At 49.0% G+C, this 22991-nt stretch overlaps 1 protein-coding gene across 1 annotated transcript in view; it reads right to left on the bottom strand.

The window, feature by feature from the left end:
* Positions 1 to 1254: 1254 nt before the first annotated feature.
* Positions 1255 to 22991, bottom strand: part of NR1I2 (nuclear receptor subfamily 1 group I member 2) — a 31548-nt gene continuing 9811 nt past the window's right edge. The window contains exons 2-9 of the mRNA XM_065942820.1: positions 12022 to 12240; positions 9103 to 9236; positions 7739 to 7926; positions 6621 to 6895; positions 4116 to 4258; positions 3797 to 3913; positions 3368 to 3473; positions 1255 to 2231 (exon numbers count right to left, since the gene is read on the bottom strand). Of these exons, the coding sequence (XP_065798892.1) occupies positions 2087 to 2231; positions 3368 to 3473; positions 3797 to 3913; positions 4116 to 4258; positions 6621 to 6895; positions 7739 to 7926; positions 9103 to 9236; positions 12022 to 12053 (1140 nt within the window). The 5' untranslated portion in view covers positions 12054 to 12240 and the 3' untranslated portion in view covers positions 1255 to 2086. The remainder of the gene's footprint in view (positions 2232 to 3367; positions 3474 to 3796; positions 3914 to 4115; positions 4259 to 6620; positions 6896 to 7738; positions 7927 to 9102; positions 9237 to 12021; positions 12241 to 22991) is intronic.

Genomic DNA, 22991 nt, shown 5'->3' with positions numbered 1-22991 from the left:
AGAGATTGGTGGCAGAGTGGCTCTGACTTAATGGAGCCAGAAGGTAAGCAGTAACTTACTTGGGCTTCTCTCCTGAGCTTTGGAGACTGACTCCATCCTCACCTGACTGAGGCAAGACCTAGAAAAAGAATGGGGGTCTCAGGGATGCCTAGAAACTGATGCTAAGTTCTACTGCTCAAGAGCTCAGGGAAGGGAGTAACAGGGAAATTCAAACATTCGAGAGTAGAAAAGTTGACTTTGGCTCCTAGCCCTATAAACTGAACATGCACAAAGCTGCTGAAAGGAAGAATCCTGCTTGACCTCTTTGGTGCACCTAACCTTGAACCTTAACTGCGCTTGGACTACCCTTAGTTTTTATAATATGTGTAATTCATACATACATATCAATTCAATGTTTGTGAAACTGCCTGGATGTTTTTAAAATCAATACTGGGAATGGGCATTTCTACATCCCACCTTAATCACCTTGCTCTTACCGTAGTCTACACTTAACAACCATTTCAGGCTCTTGAGTGAATAGCACACTCAAAGTTATTTCAATGGGAAAGAAGAGGTGTATATGATACAGGAATATATTTATATTTCTAAATATAATTAGACACTGGGGGCAAAATCTGCAATGTGTTTGGGAAGAAGAACTTTCCCCTCAGATTGTTCTCTAAAAGTTAGTGTGTTCTACATCCCTTTGATGCAGAAGAGGCTGGGGAATCTGGAGGGGTGACAGAGAATATGTTTGTTAGCTTTGATGTATAGTCTCAATGACTTAAGTTCTCCAAGTGTGACCTTGAAAAATGGTAAAAGTGAATATCTGTTCCTTAAAATTCAGTTAACTTGTAGCTTCATTTGCATAAAAATATTAATCATTTAAAATTACTACATTTTGAATGATATGTAAAATTTTTGTATGGAATAATTATTTTTATGAACAAGCCAAGTTAATGCATTTTTTATGTTCTCACACCAACAGTCTTCAGATACGTAAAGGGCAATAGTAAAATATGTATTGTAAAAACAAATATATACAAATATATTTCTCTTTCACCATCCCCACATGTCTTTTTCCCCCAGAAAGGAAGGCCAAAAAAGTTTAAGTCTCTAACCGAAAGTTAATTATTTAAGTCCTCTTGCCTTGATTTGACATTAACCATAGGATCATATGTGATAAGACTGGTTCTTAGGTATGGGATGCCCTGTGTAAAGTTAATGAAAATGTAATTTGCGAAAAATGCAGAAACATTTTTACTCAAAATGGTTATAAAGCAGAGGCTCTCATACTCTAGCTTTGAAAACATGTGTAAACAGGAACACATTTATTAACTGCCATCCATATAGCCTCATCACGGAGTCCTCAGTGTTCCAGTCTCAGGAGGAACCAGCCCCAGTTTGGTTGTGAAGTTGACCTGCATCAAGTCACACACCCCCATCAAGGTCAGGATCCATGTCTGAGTCAGCGTGTACTCCCCACGGCAGGTTGCATATTGTCAGTGTGTAATGATGTGTTTTCATGAATGGAAACAGAAGGAGGGGAGAATACACAGAAGAGGTTATGACAAGCTTGTGACAGTGCAGGCCTTCTGGCCTCTCTCTAAAGGACTCCCTCAACTCTAATGCACCTGCATTAGAGGACACAGGCCTGGAACTCACAGAGCAACTTGGGACTGGATGTTGTGGGTTGGGAATGGCTGGCAAGTGTGGGGTAGCAGATGAAGCAGTGAAAAAACCCAAGAAGCTAATGAACTTGGATGTGGGCACAGACCCTCAGATGCCCCAGCCCCAGGCATCCTATCCTCTCTCCCACCATGACACTAGATGCCCAGACCCAGGGCCTCTTCTAGGGGAGAGGGTGCGTTGCCTCTCTAAGGGCCTGACCTAGGGGCCAGCGCAGTCTCCATGTAAGGCACTTGGGCTTGGCTCTCCCCAGACCGAGCTGGGGGCTGAGGAACGCTAGCCCGCCATCATCACGGCTGTCTCTGGAGACCCCTGGGGAAGCAGGACCTGTCCGCACTGTCGGCGTCCATCTGTCCAGCCCCAGGAATGGTGGCTCCGGCTCCGAGGGCCCAGGCTCTGGCTGCCCTGGGGCGGCCAGTCAGCCATTTGTGGTGCTGAAGAGCTCCTGCATGAGTGGGGTGGCGAAGGGGTGAACGTCATGGATGCGCAGTAGCTGTTGGGTGTGCTCGGCGCTGAGGCTGCGGAGCTCGGTGAGTATGGCCATGATCTTCAGGAACAAGAACCTGCCGGCCAGTCAGGGGAATAGTTGGCGGTACAGCCCGCCCTGCCCCCACCCCCAAAGCTGGAGCCCCTCTGAAATTGCACACGTTTGAGGGTTTTCATCTCAGGACCTCTCGAGTAAGCCAAGAGACACGGCTCGGCTGAATTCCTTAAGCTTCCGCAGCGTCTGTGGACAAGGGGGCAGAGCAGCCTGGCACCCTTGAGGTGTGGACCACTCTCCCCACCCACATCCCCTCCTCCAGGCTTGAGTCTCCGCACACAGGGACGTCGTGGGGAAACAAGGCATTCCAGACACTGCATGAACAGGTCAGTTTGGGGGGAACCTCACTGCCATGGCTAATGAACGGGCATCAGGACCAAGGGGAGAAGCTGTGGAGGCAGGGGCTGCCGGCAGCAATCCCCCTCCTGGATCTAGCCTGGGATCCAGCGTCTGAGACACACCTAATGCCTCAGGTTCCCCACGATGCCTCGCGGCTCCATACAGGGGAGGACTGGGCAAAGCAAGACACCCAGCATCCCATGAAGCCAAGCTCAAGAGCCAGCTGCAGCAGGCCCAGCAAGGACCCGAGGTTTGACGTTCGCACAGGCACACCCAGCGCTGGCCTTCCCTGGTCACGGCCCAAGCCTGGTACCAGGTCACAAGGGCTGCTGGGGCCCAGGGAATGGGGTGGGAGGCCTTGCCTGGCCAAGCCCTGAACAAGCAGCCCTCCTCCCTTGGGTGACCAGGACCAAGGAGTTTCCTCCCCTGTTACCTGGAGTTTGTCCTGGGAGGTGGTTAGGCAGTTAGTGCTCCAGGGTGTGGGCTGTAGACTTGGCCGGCAAGGACCTACCTCTGACCCCACCTGTCTGGCTGTGGGCCCCGGGGTCAGCCACCCTGAGCCTCCAGTCCCTGGCAGGATATGGTAGCACTTGCTGCATGGGACTGTTTTCAGGATTAAATATGATGTGCATGTAAACTGCTTGGCACCAGGGCTGGCTCTTCTCAACAAATAGTAGTTCTAGTTGACTGTGTAGGAGACCTCAGTGAAGGCCACAAAACAGGGCCCTAAAGCCCTGGTAATCAGAGGCTGCCACAGGACAAGCAGGGCCCTGGGGGCAAGGCTCATACCCCCTCACACCCTCCCTGCTTGCTGCTCACCTGTGGGTGGGCTGGGGCCGGTTGAACTCGATGTAGGCCTTCAGGGTCATGGCGAACCGTTCCTGCAGCTGGTCTACCACGAGGCGCTGCACCACACCTGGACGGTCTGGTGAGGAGGGAAAGGCCACGGGGGCCAAGATAGGCTTGGTCCATCTCAGAGGGGACAAATAACTAGCCAACCACCTTCCAGAGAACCAAGGATTCCCAGGCAAGGAAGTGAAGGTGTTGCTACCCTGAGAGCAAACAGCTGGAGTCCCCATCCTGGCTGAGCAGTGAATGGAGGGCAAGGTCATCAGTCAGGAAACTTCCCTGGGGAAAGCAAAGGAAGGAATGCTGCCCCTGCCCTTGGCTGAAGCTGACGGGGTGTGAGCAAGCCTGGGGAAACAAAGCAGGCAAGGGGAGGCCAGGCAAGGCAGGTGGGGCTCTCACCTGGAGAGAAAAGGGAAATGGCCTGCATAAGCACGTACTCCTCCTTATGCAGCTGCAACTTCTTCAACATATAGTGGAATTTCAGCACGGGCTCCAGGAGAAGTTGCTGGAAGCCACCTGTGGGTGGGTGCAGGCTGGAGGGGTCCACTTCTCAGGAAACTGACTCAGGACCCAGATCTCCCTCACCAAGGCCCCCTTTCCCATGGCCTGATCTCCTGCACTGCGGTCCCAGGACCCGCAGATCCTGGTGTGGCTCCTCTCCTCCCTCCACGGTTGTTTTCCCACCCTCTGCCAGGACAGACAGGCATCTCTCGGGCACCTGCAGGGTCTTCCACACAGTAGGACAGCCGACCACACTCCCAGGTCCTGGTCTCTGCGTTGAACACCGTGTTGAATCTCAGCTGGCACAACTCAAAGGCGGCCCCCTTCAGCAGGGAGATCTGGTCCTCTATGGGCAGGTCCCTGGCAGCAAGGATAAGGAGGGAATGCCAGCTTCCAAGGAAGCTGCCACCGGCCACCACCCACTCTTATAATTCTGAATCAGGGTGGGGGTGGCGAACGGAAGAGGTAGGATGGGCTCCTGCCCCTGAGCACGATATCAGTAGCCTTCGAATTGCCTCCACTTTCTCCCCCTCACCAACCAGCAAGCAGAGTCCTCCTCACTGCCATCTTCCTCTGGGCCCCTGCCACCTTCAGGGACTCTCCACTGCTGATGTGGCTGGGTGTCCGGGCCCCTTACAGCCCAGCCGCCTCTCCTCCAGCTCCCTGCACAGCCTGGGCTCCTAGTCCCTGGCCCATACTTTCTGCCTAGGTTTCCCCATTTGGAATGGTTACACCTTTGAAGTGAAGTGAAGTGTTTTAGTCGCTCAGTCATGTCTCTTTTGCAACCCCATAGACTGTAGCCCGCCAGGCTCCTCTGTTGATGGAATTCTCCAGGTAAGAATACTGGAGTGGGTCCTCCGGATCCAGGGATCGAACACAGGTCTCCTGCACTGTAGGCAGATTCTTTACCGCTGAGCCACCAGGGAAGCCCTTTAGCTTCACTTAAGTAAATCCTGCTAGTCCTTCAGGCCGAGCAGTCCCTATGCCTCCTAGAGGTCTTTCCGGAGAGCAGTCCTTCTGCAGGCGCCAGTCCTCAGCGTGAGTGCCATGCAGCGGGGCAGTCTGCTTCCTGCTGTCTGTTTTGAATTAGCCTTGTCTACTGTTCCTCCCCAGGCAGACTGAGTTCCCTGAACCCCAACCCCACACAGCACAGGCCCAGCCACAGTGGCTGCTTCTATTCCCTGTGTTAGATTGACACAGTGACTTCCTACCTGGCTGCTGTGCTTAGCCACTCAATCATGTCTGACTCTTTGCGACCCCATGGACTATAGCCCACCAGGCCCCTCTGTCCATGGGAATTCCCCAGGCAAGAATACTGGAGTGGGTTGCCATGCCCTCCTCCAGGGGATCTTCCCAACCCAGGGATCGAACCCGCATTACAGGTAGATTCTTTACCATCTGAGCCACCAGGGAAGCCCTCCCAACTAATGGAGGAATTCTACCTAAAAGCCCAGAAGGGAGTTCTTGAAGAGGACCTGTGCCTGGCTTTGGTCTCCTCAGGAGTTTAGCCTCTTCTTTTAGATCTGCAAGGTTGAGCCACAAATACCACAAAGTAGATCTTTTCCTGCTGTGTCCCCCCACAGTGCCCCACCCAGGACCCGGCAGGGGGCCGGCTCTGAAGGCTGTATGCTTCCGAAGCTGGCCTCTCTGATTAACTGAGATCCTATGCACCTGCCTTAACCTTAGTGACCCTCAGTTTTCTATCTGTGGAATGAAGCTGAGAGTAACGCCTGCTTCCTGGGGTGGTTGTGCTCAAAGCTGATCGTCACAAGAAATGAGTGCCCTCCCACCCTGGCGCTAAGTCCTGGGTCACCGGATGGTCAAGGGGGATCTGCTGGGCCCACGGGTGAAAGTGGGTCCCTCTCCCTGCTCCGTGACCTAATTTGCCAAAATATGAACCCCACTCCAGCCTGTGACCACCCTCACTCCAGTAAATAAGTCCTGCCTGTCACCCACAGGAGAACCCATGGGCTCCTGGAAAAGAACCTGCCCTCTGCCAGTGGATGGAGTCAGGGCTCCGTGTGTGATTCAGTTCCACCTGCCCAGGCCCGGCCTGGGGGCCTAACCCCAGGGAAGACACGCCCGGTGCTACTTCACACTGTGACAGGCTCCCTATTGTGGGGCTGTGGTTGCCACCACACCAGTAGTAGGGTCCAGAGTTTCTCAGTCACCCCGGTTGCCCAGTGGCTGGTGCCTACATGCCTAGTTTTGGGAGTCCCGGCCCATCGTCCTCCTTCTCAGCCTTCTCTAGCTGTGGACTGCTGGCGACACAGCATCTGTTCCCAGCCCTCTTCTTCTCTCTATGGGCCTCCTCCCTTTTCCTTCCAACTCTTCCATTGCTCTTGAACTATCAACTTGTGACTCCCACCCCTTGGCAGGAAAATGGGGAAGGGGCATCACTCTCTGAACATCCACATATATGTGCTGAGAGCTCTTCCAGAGGTTTTCTTATTTCACATAAAAACCCTGCAAGGCAGGCATCATTAGCCCCAGTCTAGCAGATGAGGCAGCTGAGCCACAGGTTAAATGGCAGGCCACAGTCACAAAGCTAATGAGCCACAGAGACAGCGAGGGCTCCACTCCCCCACATGACCAGGTGCCCTGGGGGGCAGAGGTAAAGGAGTATCTTTTGGCACAAGCATCCTACAAATTCAGAGAAATCTACCCCAGATGCTCTGAACCTGCTCCTTTCCACACTGTCCACCCAGCCCCTGTGTCCTACCTGAAATAAGAGATGACCTTGGCAAAGTTGATGATGCCTTTGAACATGTAGGTGGACACGTCAGCTATGTGGGGCAACAGGGAAAAGATCTCTTTCCCACCATTGTCGGCTGGGGGCTTGTAGTTCCAGACACTGCCGTCTTCCCCCCGCAGCTGCAAGGAGAGCTTCACTGAAGACAGATCTTCCCTGATCTTCCTCCACTTGGCGGCTTCTTCCCTGGACTGAATCTGCAGAGGCTCTGGAATCTGGCGGCCACTGCTGAGCACATCTGGCAGCTGGGGCAGGAGCCGGAAGTTGGAGAGAAGAGAGAGGAGACAGAGTATATTCTCCCAAAGGAATTTTCCCTGTTCCCAGACAGGCGCACACAACCACAGATGCTCCCTGAGAGGATGCACAGAGGCAGGCCTGTACAACCCCACCCCACCCCCACACACAGAGCACTGGTTTCTTCTCTTCTCTCTGGAGGATCTCTGACTTCACGATCCCTCACATTCCTGTCTGTTCAGAGATGGGTTAGCTTCCTGCTTTGGTGGAAGGTGAGGGGGCCTCCATCGAGGAGTGTGTCCCAAGCGTCCCTGAACTTGCACTCAAGAAACTCAGGAAAGGATCTGGGAGCTGGAGATGGAAAGAACAGACTTTGGGGGCCACTGGCTACGTTCTCTGAACTGGATGGGTCACAAGATACCTGTGGGCACAGGTGAAAGAGGGCACTAGGGTCAGACAACGCTGCCATGGCTGAGGGCACTGAAGTTTCCTGGATCAGTAAAACCAGTTCACAAACGTCATGCCCACTCTGCAACCTCATAAAGCCCTGAATGCCAGCAACCCTGGGGCAACTCAGCTGTCCATAACTCCATTTCTGACTCAGACTCCATTTCTACAGGCTATGGAAGGAGAGAACAGAGTGTCTCAGACCTGAGCATAAGTTAGAATCACCTGAGGGGTCTTATAGCACAGACTGCTGGGCCCTGCCCTCAAAGGTTCTGATTCAGGGGTGAACTGAGAATCTGCATTCCTAACAAGTTCCCAGGTGCTGCTGCTGCTCCTGAAAGTCTGGGAATGAGATTGGGGTCCTGAGGAGCGAGCACAGGAGCTGAGCCATCTCAAAAGCCTCATACCCGGAAATTCTTGAAATGAATGAAGGCGCTATCAAAGGTGTTCATCTGAGCAGTCGTCAGCTCCCTGATCATCATTTGCTGCTCTTCAGTCAGACCCTTGGCTCCAGGGGGCTGAGTTTCAATCCGTTCTCTCTTCTTCCTCCTGATCAAGGCCCGTCTCTGCTCCACAGCCGCATCAGACATGATCACTGCAAGGACAGTCAGGAGCAGACTCAAGCAGCAGCAGAGGATGGGGACAGACTGGTGACAAGAATCCTGCCCTTTTCCAGACTCTCAGGACTCTGGACTCCTCTGGAGAAACACTTTGGGGGAAGGACGGGTGTGCTGCCTGTGACTGTGGGGTTCAAGACAACTCCGTGGAACAGTGGGAATTGCTGTGGCTTCTGGATCTTAAGGCAACGGGCTTCAATGACGGCCTTGCCACTTTGTAGTGGTGACCTTGATGGGCTTCTTCACCTCTCTTTCCTTTGTGGTAAGCTGGAGTGACAGTGCTCACCTCACACTGCTCTTAGGATGAGACACTGCATGGGAAGTGCCTAATATAACTGCTGCTATGTAATAGTTGTTTCATAAATGCACCCAATTATTTTTTTTTTGGTGTATCAGATACCATTAAGACTCCTGAGAGTCTCCCAGGATCTCTGGGTCTCAGAGAACTGGGCTACTACTTAGCAAGATGTATCTTCTCTAGCCACTTCCTATGTAGCCTGGGGCTTTAAGGTCATCCGTGAATTCATGGAGCCCACTAGTGTGTGCAGAGCAAAGCTCTGGGGGAGGGAGTCCTGGTGGGGAGGGGACCACAGGCACAGCTGGTCTGCAGGAAAGGCTCTCTGCCAATGCCCAGGGAACCTGGCCCTTTAAAGGCTGCCCAAGGTCTCATGTCCCTCTGTGACTGAGACACCTTGGAAGCTTCCAGCCTTTTCCCATGCTCTTTTATCTCAGAGCCCCTGGGAGCACAATTATACCAAAGCTGGACAGGGGAAATGAGAACCCTTCTGCCACTGGCTGCACACAATTCCTTGAGGATGCTAGGTCTGGGCCACTGGTAGAAGGTGCAGGTCATAGCACACCAGGAGTCTCCAGCTTCTCGTTCCCAATTCACATCCCCTAATTTACTAAAACACCTAGGAAGGGCACAAAACCAATCATGCAAACACAACTGAGGGGAGAGTGGAGCACGACCCTGGCCAGAGAGAAGCAGGCCTCCCAGAACAAAGAATGGAGAAAACACCCCACTTCTCCTGTCCCTCCAGGATGGGCAGGGGCCTCAGACTGACGTCTGCCCCTGTGTGCACGCGCACATGCATGCTCTCGTGCACACCGCGGCTCACACGCCCATGCCCGCTCCCACAGCCTTTGCTCACTCTCCTTCCTCATGCCGCTCTCCAGACACTTGCGAAGGCGGCAGGCCTGGCATTGGCGCCGGGTCTTCTGGGTGATCTCACAGGTGCCCTTCCGGAAGGGGCACCGGGGCCGGGCATTGCGTTTCATGGCCCTCCTGCAAGAGGACAGAGAGCAGAAGATAGGCCGCGTTGTGCACCCTGGATTCCTGTCCGCCCCTGACACGGACACTGGTCACACCCTCTGTGGGCTCTGCCTCTGCCTCTGAGTTGGGTGGGCTTCATAGGAAAGGTACAGACCAGGGCTCTTCAGACTTCTGTGGGTGCCCAGAGGCCTCCAAGCCTGCTGGAGGATGGGAGCCAGGAACTAGACTGTCCTCAGCATCCACACGGGAGGTGGACACTGCTCAGGGCCTGCACCGGAGCAGCGTCATAGGATGCTTCAGCACCCTGAGGCCCGCACCCTCTCCCCTTCTTCCTAACCCCCAGGAACCCCAGGAGAACTGGGCCAAGTTTCTGTGGAGGTGGCTTCTTCCTCGATTTCTCCTTGGAAGAGGGAACTGGAGGAAATCTTGCCCCATTCTAGATTGGGAGGCCAGAGGACCGGGTACACTACGGGAAACTTTCTACCTCACTGGAAAAAGGCTTCCCCTTGCTGACTGCCACAGGGGAACAGAGAAGCTCAGAGCCCCATATTAGTGGAGTGTATGGGTGCTGCGTCCACATGTCCCCAGACAGCTGCACCAGATGGGAGACAAGGTGGTAAATTCCTTCTAGAGACCCCAGCACACACACACCCTCCCCCACAGCCCAGCCATCCTGCACTTCGCCAGAAGACCCAGTCAGTGGGGCCCGAAATTTATCCCCCTGCCCCCAATTTTCACAGCTGAATAGATAGAAACAAATTCTCCTTTGGAATCTGGCTTCTGGCTCTGGTCCAGCAGTGTGAAAAATGAAGAATGGACTGTGGCTACTGAGTGGGCCCTGGGGGCTGATCCAGGAGACCTGAGGCCAGGAGCCAGACAGCCAGGGGGTGTATTTCTCAGGCCCCACCTGCTCCCCTGCTGGGTAAGAGACTCCTGGGTGACTGGGATAAGGAGCCCATGTTTATCAGCCATACTGTGGATTGGATGCAGGGCTACAGATTGTGCAGAGCTTTGCAAACTTAGTTCTTAGAACCCTACGAAATTCATTTGGTCATCTGCCTGGCACAGATGAGGAAATGGAGTCCATGAGAAGAAAGAGCACTCAATGTCCTCGAGGTAGAGGACAGGTTGAAGTTTGAATTCAGGTCTGCCTGATACCAGGATCCAAGCTCTGACCCCTACTGTGAGCCACAGGGAGAATGCAGGTCTGGCTCCGGTGTCCTTCCTGCTCATTGGTGGACGCCCAGCTCAGCATCCACACGGGAGGTGGACACTGCTGTGTGGCCAGTGTGGACACTGTGGTGCGGCCTCATTGGTGGACGCTCAGCTCAGGGATCTGTCTGGGGCTCCTTGCTAGTGACCTGCTCTAGAGTTGGCTGGGGCCCTGGTTTAGGTGATGTGAATTGAAGGGTCTTCTGGGGAAGATTTCTTTGCTCTTAGAGGACAAGAGGGACCTTTCTATTCCTCAGCTGAGCCCTGTAGCTCCCAGCCTGAATCCCTGGCACTTTGCTGCCCTCAGTGGAGCAGGCAGGGAAGGCACTCTCTGATGGCAGAAGAGGAAAAAGGTCTGACTGCTGGGTTCACCAACCCCTTGAAGGCCTCAGACTTCTAGACTATGCGAGGTGACATGTTCTCCTTGTTGTTCAACACCGTGAGTGGAGAGTTGTTGCTTGTAGCTGAGCACAGGCTGACAGTGACCCACACGGATGTCCATTTCTCCCTGGATCATGAGAGCTTCCTGAGCTGACCTAACCCCTGGGGCCTCAAATGTGACCACATCAGCTCCTAAACCGGGGTTTCCTTACTATGGGCGGGAGTGGGGGCGGAGGTGGGTGGGTCCTCGGCTGCTGCAGTGCATCACTGGGCTCCTCCTGGCCTGGACACCCCACTCCCAGAGAGAACTGGAAAGGCTGAGTAGAAAACCTGTTTTCAATTGAGTAGATAAGCAGATGAGGAGAGAGAGAGGGGCCAGGCTCACAATGCAGAGAGAGAATACCCAGGTCCCAGTTAGGCCCATTACTGGGCTCCCCCCTGCACCCAACTGACTGGCGGCCCAGCTTTGACGGGACTGCAAGCTGGATCTTGGTGCTGGGGTCCGTTTCCATTTAAATGTCCAGCCATCAGGAGGAACTCTGCAGAGGTCAAGTCAGCTGGCTGTCCTCAGAATGCACGAGGGGCCCAAGTGTGCCCCTGCAGGGCGAGCTGCCCTCCCTCCTCTCCTGGCTGGCTTCTTACCCTCATGGTCTGAGCCTGCACCGAGCAGTGTCATTGTTCTTTCTTCAGCTGAGCAACATGATCCTTCTGTTCGGGCCTGTCTTTCTGTGAGCTGGGACTTTTTAGTCCTTAATATTTTGGATCTCTGTTTCTAGGTGAGCCGGTGTGTCATATTCTTCACTTATTTTATGCCATTCTTTACTTAACACCACTCCTTAAGAGTAATTTGAACTCTTGAATTTTGTGGATTTTCAAATTCTTTCTCCTCTTTTATGGACTCATTTGATGTATTTGCTATTTTATTCAAGAGCACATGGAGAAACAAAGGGAGATCTTAATGGAAAGGGGCCTTTCCTGAGCAGAGTGGGAAAATAGAAGATGAAGATTTCCTCTCAGATGTTAATGGTTCTCCTGAGACTAATTAGGAGGCCTTTGGATGGGCCACCAGCCCACACTCTGAACCTGGTCCTCTGAAGCTGAGGCCCTGAGATGGTGCCCAGGGAACTAATGGCAGAGTCCCAGTTAGATGTGACCCATTTTGTGAGAGGTAGCAGGTAGGTGAAAAGTTGACAGGTAACTCTACCTGAAAAAGCCCTTGCATCCTTCACATGTCATGACATTGAAGTGATAACCAGTGGCCTTGTCCCCACATACACGGCAAATCTGGGGACCCTCTTCTTCCTCATCTGCACCAGTGATGGAATTTGTAGATGCAGAGTCAACTTCTCCACAGTGCACGAGGTCAGCATGGTTCCACTTTTCTTCACGGCCCACCTCCAGCTTTGCTTCTGAGCCTCTTGGACTAGAAGTGAAAACACTAATGAGAACCCTGGCCAGGGGTGTGCTGAGGCAGCTGCAGTGTGCATCACTCATGTTTGGTTTTGTGGACACAAGAGCTGACTTTCCATAGAATAAATGGGGATAGAGGACTACAGTTAGAGAGAAAGTTGTTACCATGATATTTGTGTTCAATAATAAGGCCTTGGAGTAAAACACATGGACAAAGAACATGGGGGAGAGAAAAGTTAGAGGAAGAAATGAGAAGGAAAAAGAAAGGAGTGTCTGGGTTGGACCAAAGAAGTAATAACTTGGATAGACTCAGATTAGGAGGCCATGAGCTGGTCACAGACCTGAACATGGGGCTGTCCATGGGACAGGACACTTGTTCTGGAACTGAGGAGGCCCAGAGAGCTGGCCCCTCGGGTGTATTGTGGCCTAGACTCCCAGAGAGAACTGGAAAGACTGAGCAGAAAACCTGTTTTCCATTGAGTAAATAAGCAGATGTGGGGAGAGAGAGGAGCCAGGCTCATGACGCAGAGAGAGAATACCCAGGCCCCAGTCAAGCTGAGGGGTAAATGAGTAATCAAAGAACTCATACCCATTCATAGAGCTGTACTCTAGATGTCATCCCCAGGCAACTTTCCCCTGGAGGGTGTGACTTGAATTCTTCTTGGGAGTAGGCATAGAGGACAGTGGGCAGACACTGGAAACTGTCCTATTCACTATTCTTTCCCAAAGTCTCTCTAGGCCACCACACTACAGATGATGTTGCTTTTTCTAAAAACAAAATGAAACTTCTAGTAAAACTTCAACACACAAATTTCTGTTTTTAACAGCATAACAGATGAGAGCTGACCATTTCACATATAAGAATGAATTAGAAATGAATCTGTCCCATGACCCTGACCCTTCAAAACTGCAAATAAAATAGACTGACTGGAAACTTGAACTGACCAGGTATGTGGAAATATTTTCTGATTTTTTGAATTATAATTCTGACCTCATACAGGCTTGTAGGAAAAAATGTATACTTTGCGTGTCCAGAAAAGCCACAAAGAATTTGATTTAAAGTGATTGTAGGTTGTTAGTGCTCCCAGACATCCACAGAAGCAGAATTAATCCTCCCCGCCCCCCACCCCACCCTGTAGAGAAACTCACGTTCCACCTAGACACAAAGAATCACACAAGTAATTTTCAAGGAGTATGAGCAAAAATTCATAATCATGAATAAAAAATTAACATGGCACCATGAGCAGGAGACAGTGAAAACAACTTACAACAGGATTAGACCTGCAAAGACACCCTGACACCCTGAATTATCAAGTAAAGAAAGTTTAAATAAATAGTAGAAGAGGCTGACAATCAAAGAAAGAGAAAAAGCCTATGAAACTGACCAATCAGATTTGTAAAATGAATAAAAATTGACCATAAAGTCTGAACAAACAACTATATAAACCAATGATAACAATGCTTGTGAGTTAAAAAGAAAAGCAAAACACAACTAAAATATGCAAAAACATGTAAGTCAGAAGATGGAGGTACATATACACAATGGAATATTATGCAACCATTAAAAAGAATACATTTCAATCAGTTCTAATGAGGTGGATGAAACCAGAGCCTATTATAGAGTGAAATAAGTCAGAAAGAGAAATACCAGTACAGTATACTAATGCATATATATGGAATTTAGAAAGGTGGTAACAACAACCCCACATGCGAAACAGCAAAAGAGACACAGATGTATAGAACAGTCTTTTGGACTCTGTGGGAGAGGGCAAGGGTGGGATGATTTGGGACCATTGAAACATGTATATTATCATATGTGAAAAGGATCGCCAGTCCAGTTTCAATGCATGAGACAGGGTGCTCGGGGCTGGTGCACTGGGATGACCCAGAGGGATGGGATGGGGAGGGAGGCAGGAGGGGAGTTCAGGATGGGGAATACATATACACCCATGGCAGATCCATGTCAATGTATGGCAAAACCACTACAATATTGTAAAGTAATTAGCCTCCAATTAAAATAAATAAATATATATATTTTTTAAAAAAAGAAGATGAATGATCACAATGAAAGTTTTCTAAGGTTCAATATTGTTGAAGGAGGAGAAAGATAATAAATCAGATTTTAATTAGTACAGTGTGCCTGTTAAGATTTCTGAAGTTTTTTTAGTCGCTCAATCATGTCCAACTCTTTGCGACTCCGTAGACTGTAGCCCACCAGGCTCCTCTGTCCAAGGAATTCTCTAAGCATGAATACTGGAGCAGGTAGCCATTCCCTTCTCCAGGGGATCTTCCCAACCCAGGGACTGAACCTGCATCTCCTGCATAAGACTTCTAGGCAACCACTAAAAGTCTGGAAATAGAATGCATAGCTTAAAAGCTTGTAGAAAGGAAAAAATGGAAGAATAAAGAAAAGTCCAACCATAGAGAGAGGAGAAACTGAAATAGCATGATGGAAAGAGCAAATACATTGATAATTAAATGTAAATGCAGTTGATCCTTGAATAGCACAAGCTTGAATTGAGTGGTCCTGACTTGTATGGAGATTTTTTTTAGTAAATGTATTGGAAAATTTTTGGAGATGTGTGGCAATTTGAAAAACTCCTAAGATGAACCACATAGCTTAGAAATATTGAAAAAATTATAGATATCTCCTGAACGCATTAAAATGTGTAGATATTAGTCTTCCTTACATAGGCATAAGATGAGAGGTATTTCACATAAAATCAATAATGTGTTAGTTTTCTTACTGTTTTATAATTTTGTTTACATTACCATGTAGTATGCCTCTCTTGTAACTGAAAAAATTGTGTATCTTGTCATCATAGGTACTTTTATTTAATGTCACAGTGTTTTCAATAGTATGTTTGTCATAAAAACCAAATGATGATTCATTTAGTGTATAGTCCAGGCTCTGTGAAACAACCCTTTCACTTGTATTAGACTACCATAAACCAATTGTATTGCTATTTCTTACCTATCAATGCATGAATTGTTATACCTATAAATAAATATGAATTTCTTTTTCACATTATCTTTTCATTTTTATATCTACTCTTAGTAATATGTATAACATCTATATCATAATGATGTAGGTACTGATCAATAATTCATCTTGTAAGCAGATGATGGGAATTTACAGTATCCATACAGTATAGTGCTATAAATTAATTTTCTCTTATGATTTTATTAATAACATTTTCTTTAGTTTACATTATTGTGAGATACTTTATTGTAAGACTGATACATATAACATATAAAACATGTGTTAATTGACTGTTGTTATTGTTAAGTCTTCTAGTCAACAGCAGACTCAATAATGCAGTTGTGGGGGAGTCGAAAGTTATAAACAGATTTTTGACTGTGCAGGTCAGTGCCCCTAACCCCCATGTTGTTCAGGGGGTGTACTGTATATTAAAAATTCTCATTAAAAGAGACAAATGGTTTCAACAGATACCTGGGGCTACTTAAGGTTCAGGATTAGTACTAGAGAATAAAGGATGGTGATGGATATTGACTGCACTGACCGTGGTGATCATTTCACAATATGTACAAGTACAGAATTATTACATCCTACCTCTGAAACTAGTGTAAACTTATGTCAGTTATACCTCGATAAACACATATACATACATACTTTTTAAAGAGATGAGGCAAAAAGATACTAAAATCATTACTAAGAATTCTTGAAACTCAGTGCTCTAGGTCCTTTGCAAAAGAGAACTCATTCAGTCATCAAAACAGTTATCACAACAGCAAACATGTGTTGAGCGTCTTCCACACACCAGATACTCTGTTATGTTGGTCTTTTTTCAGATGCTCCAGAAGCTGAAAGTCACTCTTTTGGCAGAACTCCAGGGTCTGCTATGAGACCCTCTAACTGCTCCTCAGATGCAAAAAGTGTTCCCAAATTAAAGAGCTTTACAGGAAGGGAAAATTTTATAACTAAGATATTGGAGGATATTTTCAGCTTCATTCAGGAGCCATTAGGCTTAGCAGAACTTGGGGCTGTGGAGACAGTGGCAGGCATTCTGCACATAAATTAGCAACTTTGGACAGTAGGAGACTGAGATGGCCGTCCCTCAGCCGTTGGTATAAGTGCCCTTCCCAAGAAGAGGCATGACAATCATGACACAATGCATGTGTCACAACAGAAGCTCAGTAGATACACATCAAGAGGATGAAAGAAATGTTTCCAAAAGGACAGAGGAGAGAGATACACTTAATCTGTGTCTGATTACTGCATTCCCCAATTCCCTAATGAGGTGACATTAGAATTAACACCAGGATCTCACTCCATAGTACTTTTGGTGTAACTTTTGCTTTGTTTGGCCCAAGTTAAATAAGCAGACCTAGTATATTCTGTAGTTCATTCTCTCATATTCTCATAAAGCCCCGTTTAGAACACCTGTAACAGGTGTTCTCCAAAGATGGTCCCCAATAAAACACACCTCTCACTTTCATAAACTGGTATAGTCCCTCTCAGGATGAACCAGGGATGGTCTGTGACTTGCTTAAACCCATAAGAATATGAGGAAGTGACACAGAGCCAGTTCTGGGCCTAAGCCATAGGAAGGTCTGGCTGCCTCTGCTTTTGCCCTTTGGAGAGCCTTAACCACCATGTGAGAAGGCTTGTCTACCCTGCTGCCACACACTGAGTCCACGTGAAGAGGGATGACCATCTGGGATGACCCGGGCAACGAAGGCCCATTGCCCCTCCTGCCAGCTGTCCCCACCCCTCCTGCCAGCTGTCCCCTTCAGGTTTTGGGCATGTGAGTGAGCAGTCTCAGATGTCCCAGCACAGCTTAATGTCCACCTGTGTCATGTAGAGTGGAAGAACTCCCAGCAGAGCCCCGTCAAAACACAGTAGCACGACAGAAAGTAAAATGGTGGTTGGCTTAATTGGTAAGTTTGGGGGAGGTTTGTCACTTGGCAAGAGATTATGGAAGCAGGTCGCCTGGAGCTTTGTTAGATGTAGATCTGAACTGGGGTGGACAGGGTGCCAGCTGACACCCCCAAACTTGTTCCTATGCCACTCTTACATCAGTCCTCCTTACAGAATGACACTGTGTGGACAGGAAAACGACAGCGACTAGGTGATGGTATGCACCAGCCACATCTCTCTTTCATATGAGTTTAATAAGACCAGTTATCTGTGCAGTTTCCATCCAGTCTAGCTGTATTTACTCTGAGGTTTGCACCTGCTCCTCGCTGCCTGTGAAAGTGTGAACTCTAGCGGAGGATTGAAATGATCAACTCTTGTATTCTCTGAAAGTAAAATACTCTTTTAGTGAGGTCTTTGCAAAAAATAATTAATTGTAAAATGCAGTATTTAGGCTGAATATACTAAAGAAGGGATAAATTAAATTCTCAGCAAGGAAAGGCCATCAATAACTGATTGAATAAATTAATAAATTATGCATGACTGGGGCTTGCTGCCCTGAGTGCACATGTCCTCACCTACTCAGTGAGTGATGAGTTGACATTGCTTAGCTAGAAGGAAGTAGAGCCAGAATTTGAACCCAGGTCAGCCTGACTCCAGAGCCTGTGTTCTTAATTCAGCATCCAGTTGCATGCTTCACAAGGTATGTTTCTGAACGGGTGAGCCATTTGTTAAACCCACTTTCTGTGCAGACTTTTTCCTAGGCAGGTCCTCCATGTCATGTAATCCCTTTGAGGTAGCTCTCTGTTCTTGGGCAGAAGGCGATTCCCTGAGATCTTCAGATCTTACCATCTCAATGCTGATTATAGCAGAAGGGACCAAGGAACTTTGCGGCCACTCCAGCCACATCCAGAGGCTTCTGGTCCCGCACCCTCTGGAGAGCTGCGGGTCCTCCCTCTCATGGTCAGAGGAGCATGTGTTCACCCACTGGCTCTTGACCAGTCCCAGGGAAGCTCCATCTGTATTCCAGATCCTTCACTTTCTAAGCAGAGGTTCACATGAGCAGATGGGCATACCACTAAAAGCACCTGCATTTTTTCCAGGGTTGATGCGGCCCATTTTCTGCAGACTCATTGGTTCTCAACCTTTGTATTAATATTTTTGTCATTGTATATTTTTAGAGTCCTTTCTTTTTTTCTCACCCACCAGGGTCTTAATTAAGCCCTTAGAAAAACCAGCTTCAGTGAGGGATCTTTGGAGAGCTTTGGGGTGGTCTGCACATTCAGACTGGTTCCACAGTGTGCTGCCTAAGAAATCGTTGAGATTGCTGAAGGCTCAGTCCTCGGTGCGTGGAGCATGGCCTGACCAGACTGATGTAAACAATACAGTTACTTCATTTGCTAAGGTCTGCAGGCCACTGCTAAATTAGGAAGAAGGGAATGACATACATGGGTCTACACATGGGGATGACTAACTGTAACCAAATAGGACCCACCTGTCCCACATCTGAAGGTCAGAGGACTTTGGATTTTGCTCCCTGGGGCATGAGATGCGGCAGGTACTGTCCCGCTCTCATTGTCAAGATGGCCTAGCCCCTGCCACTGACCTTTGTCTCACTTTCTCTACTCAACTCACTTGTTTGGTGCTCGGGAGCCTCATAAATAAGATGGAAAAGGTCTACATGGCCTTTGGCAAGAATGAAAAGGAACAGGAAAGCGTGCTGTTCTGGGGATGTTACCAGCTGATCTGTGTCTATCCACAGGCTGATCCATCAGGGAGAGAAGTGAAGGAAGAACTGTGGAGATGCGTGTCCCTCAGAAGCCAGCCCAGAGGGACCCCCGGCATGGAGAACAGGCTGTTCAGGGAGACAAATTTGAATTTGGGGAGAAAGGAAGGAGAGTGGTGTGTCCAGAGACCAGGGGGTACGGGGGGACAGCCTAAAGAACACATGGCTTGTTTCTGCTTCAGAAGGAGCCAGCATCCCTGGAGCGGGAGCGAGGGGAGTAGCACAGGGCTTGTGGGTGACGGGGGCGCCAGGAGAGGACCGCAGAGGCAGCCTCGAGGATGGGAACTGGATGGAACCCAGGCTGAACCGGGACCAAGAGACAAGGACGACGGGTTACAGGAGGCTCACAAGGGGAGTCTGGTGCTGTGAGAGCACCCAGCAATTTCAGGTTCTGAAATTAGGCTGATTGAGACTGCTTCAGGACCTGGGATTTCCTGGTCCTCGGGGTTAAGCTGTGAGATGCAGCACCCCCCAGCTCCAATGTTAAAACGATCTGAGATGGCCAGTGATACAGGATAGGTGGCTGATCATGACTCCAGATTAGAAAACACGAGGGAAAAACATGACATAAATGCTCCTCAGCTGCAGGAGGAAAGTGTGAAAGGGAAGGACTAGCAGGAGCTGGGAAGACTTCGCCTGGGGCCGAGAAGGAAGGTGGGAAGCCATCAGCTAGTGACGTTTGGAGTCACATGGAGACGATGTGAGCAGTGCTGTGGCGATATCTGGGCCGGCAGGGCAGAAATAAAGTATTGATGTGGGCCTTGGTCATCTTGATGAACAAGAAAAATGCCCAGTAGGAGGTCCAGGGTTTTGAAGTTTAGCAGAGATGTACAAGAAGGAGTAATTCTCACTAGAGCAGGAGAGGAGCCCTCGTCAGGGTGTTGGAATGTGCCTGAAAACACAAAGAATAATCACCTAGGAAGTGAGAATGGGGGACTGTGGTTTGGAAAGAGTCAAGAGCGGAGTGAAAGAAACTGAAGCCAGAGTGAGGGTCCCAGCTGTGAGCATTGCACCAGTGGAGGAGTGGAGGCGGGTTAGGAAATGAGGAGGGCAGGAGGGCAGATGAACGGCAGCGGAAGAGAAACTGCCGGGGGCCGGTGCTTTTCATAAGGGAGCTTGAGAACGGCATGGGGGCTGCTGGTTCAGGCTGAGCCCCAAAAAGAACCCCAGAGAGGAAATCAGACTGACTGCAGTGTTGTAGCCATAACAAGGGAGAAATAGCTAACTCTGAACCCAGGAGAATCCTAACATTTGCCAAGCAAGAGATTTATGCTGTTCCCAGGGTAGTAGTTCAGAGGCCCTTGAGTCCCTCTGTGCATGGCCCACTCTCTCCTCACCCCCCATCCCTGCCTGTCATTCTGGGCAATCCTTAGGGCAGCGATTCCCAACCTTTTGGTGCCAGGGTTCGCTTTCGTGGAAGACAGTTTTCCCAAGGACCAGGGGTCAGGGGGGTGAGGTGGAGGGGATGGTTTCAGGGTGATTCAAGTGCATTACATTCATTGTGCACTTGTTTTTGATTATTACTGTATCAGCTCCACCTCAGACCACCTCAGATCCTGGAGGCTGGGGACCCCTGTCTTGGGGAGTGTCCATATGCTGCATCTGCTTTGGGAGGTGACTCTCCAGGGCACAGATGGAAGGAGAGTTACTCTGAGACACCGGTCAGCCCCATTTGGCACTCCCTGGCCTTCCTGCTGGCCTGTGAGCTCACGGGTCACCCACCCTGGCCAGCAGTAGACACTCTCCAGCTGGCAGTGGGAGAGATTTCATCAAGTTTTCATTTAAGTCAGTGGGTGAGTAGAGGTGCCATGAGTCAGCTTCTGTGGGGTCTGAGGTTTATACAATTGTGGGAGTTTTCTTTATAAAACAGAATGCAGAGTTGCAGGTGTGTAGTTAGGTATCAAGAGAATATGTATTTGTGAAAAAGAATGAGAAGAGAAATCACAATAAATTACAAATATTAAAAAGGATAGTAGCAAACATCATGAAGTCCGGAAAGATAGCGCAACATTTTAATTAATTGTCTGACACTCCTTTATGGTATCTTTGATTGTCTCCTTGTGGGAGACAGAATTACGACCCAAAGATATCTGTGTCCTGATCCCTGGAACACGTGAATATGTTTCCTTACATGGCACAAGGGTCTCTGCGGCTGTGATTGAGGGTACAGACCTTGAGATGGGGAATTGCCCAGGTGGGCTCTGTCTAATCACCTGAGTCCTCAAAAGACTTTCTTGGGTTTATTCAAGTAAAGAGATGTGATGATGGAAAAGAGGTCAGTGCTGCCGGCTTTGAAGATAGAAGAAGAGACCAAGAGTGTGGGTGGCATCTAGAAGAGACAAGGGAGTCCTTGCCTGAAGGAACCAGTCTGGCAACACCTTGACTTTAGCTCAGTGGCACTGATTTTGGACTTAGAACATCCAGAACTGTAAGACAGTTCATTTTGTATTGTTTAAGCCACCAGTTTCGGGTATTACTACAACAGCAATAGAGAGTGAATTATATTCCTTGTAGAACAATGATTTTGTAATGTCATTTTAAATATAAAGAGTAGAAAGATCATTCCTCTAGCATTGGTGATCAAAATTTGCTTTTTATTATGATAATAGAGAAAAGTTTCATCTTCACAACTAAGTCAAGGATTGTTGTCAAATAAGAAAACCTCTATCAAGATAAATTTCATGGAAGTTTTGTATTTGGAGGAATTCTCTGTCAGTTAAGTTCTGCCTTCACACATTTCAGACCTCTGTCCCTCCTCTAGCCTGTGCTGGACGCCACAGGGCGCGGTGAGGCGGTGACAGTCAGGCCCTGTCTTTCCTGTCAGCTCGGTGGACGAGCAGGCAGGGGGGCCTTCCTGGAACGGCATCCACACTGGGTAGCTAGCAGTAACTCCGCCCTGCATCTGTAACTGCAGACGTGTACCCATGCTGTATGTGTCCCCAAACCATTGCCCGTAGCCTGGGCCCAGACACACCCAGGGCCATTCCATCCCCGCTCAACTTCAAGGAAAATGTGGTGGTGAGTAGAAAGCATCTAAAACAACTGTGATTGATGTCTTACTTTTGAAAATGTTACAAAAGCATATGATGTGGGGAAGAGGTCATGTAAATGAGGGCCCAGAAACCTAAGCCTCATTAGCTAAAATCCACCTCTGCTCTGGTTCTGTTGTACCTATAAAACTACATGTTTATATGTATTATATAAAATATAAAACCTGTAAAATTACATATATATATATAAAACACACACACACACATACATATATATACACCCTATAAAACTAAGCCACATAGCCTGTTGCAGTCTCCAGGGGAGCTTACCCCTCAGACCAATGAAGCCTTGACTGCCCAGTCTCTCTGTGTTCCATTCTGATGCTGCTGTCAGGCCTGAACACCTTGACAAAAGTGTCAAAACAAGGAGTCTCAGAGAGGCCCCTTCTATGGATCAGGAATCAGGCAGGGAGGGACGGCCTGGCCTGTGGTCGACACTGCCTGCTTCCCTGCTGCACTGTTAACCCTTTATCTTGCTTGAGTGGCACTCTTCCTTCTGGCAGGCTTCCTAGGTGGTGCTAGTGGTAAAGAACCTGCCTGCCAATGCAGGAGATGTAAGAGACAGAGGTTCAATCCCTGAGTCAGGAAGATTCCCTGGTGGACAGCATGGCAACCCATTCCATTATTCTTGCCTGGAGAATCCCATGGAGAGAGGAACCTGGCAGGCTACAGTTCATGGGGTCGCAAAGAGTTGGACACGACTAAAGTGACTTAGCATGCACACTTCCTTCTAGCAATTCTGAGATGGGAGGAGTGGGCTTCCACTGGGGAAGAATGGGTTGGCAGCAAGTGGGAGTTACAGTGAGATCTGGGATTTTGAAATGCATGAGATCAAGGAAGGCTTTTGTTAGCAAAAAGTGCTACTTTTCCCTCTCCTCGCATTAGAAAAAGACAGGACGTGTCAGATAAAATGCCAGTGTTTGTGACACAGTTACACGAGGGGTTAAGCAGTGTTACGTTCGCATGTTCAAAGCCTCCCATCTCTGTCCTTGTGAAAGAGACTCATAAACTTGCCAGTCTGACCCTGCTGGAGGAGGATGAGGCTAGGT

Source organism: Muntiacus reevesi, chromosome 8, assembly GCF_963930625.1.
Source record: "Muntiacus reevesi chromosome 8, mMunRee1.1, whole genome shotgun sequence".
In the NCBI taxonomy this organism is placed as follows: Eukaryota; Metazoa; Chordata; class Mammalia; order Artiodactyla; family Cervidae; genus Muntiacus; species Muntiacus reevesi.
This window is presented reverse-complemented; position numbering and strand designations above follow the sequence as displayed.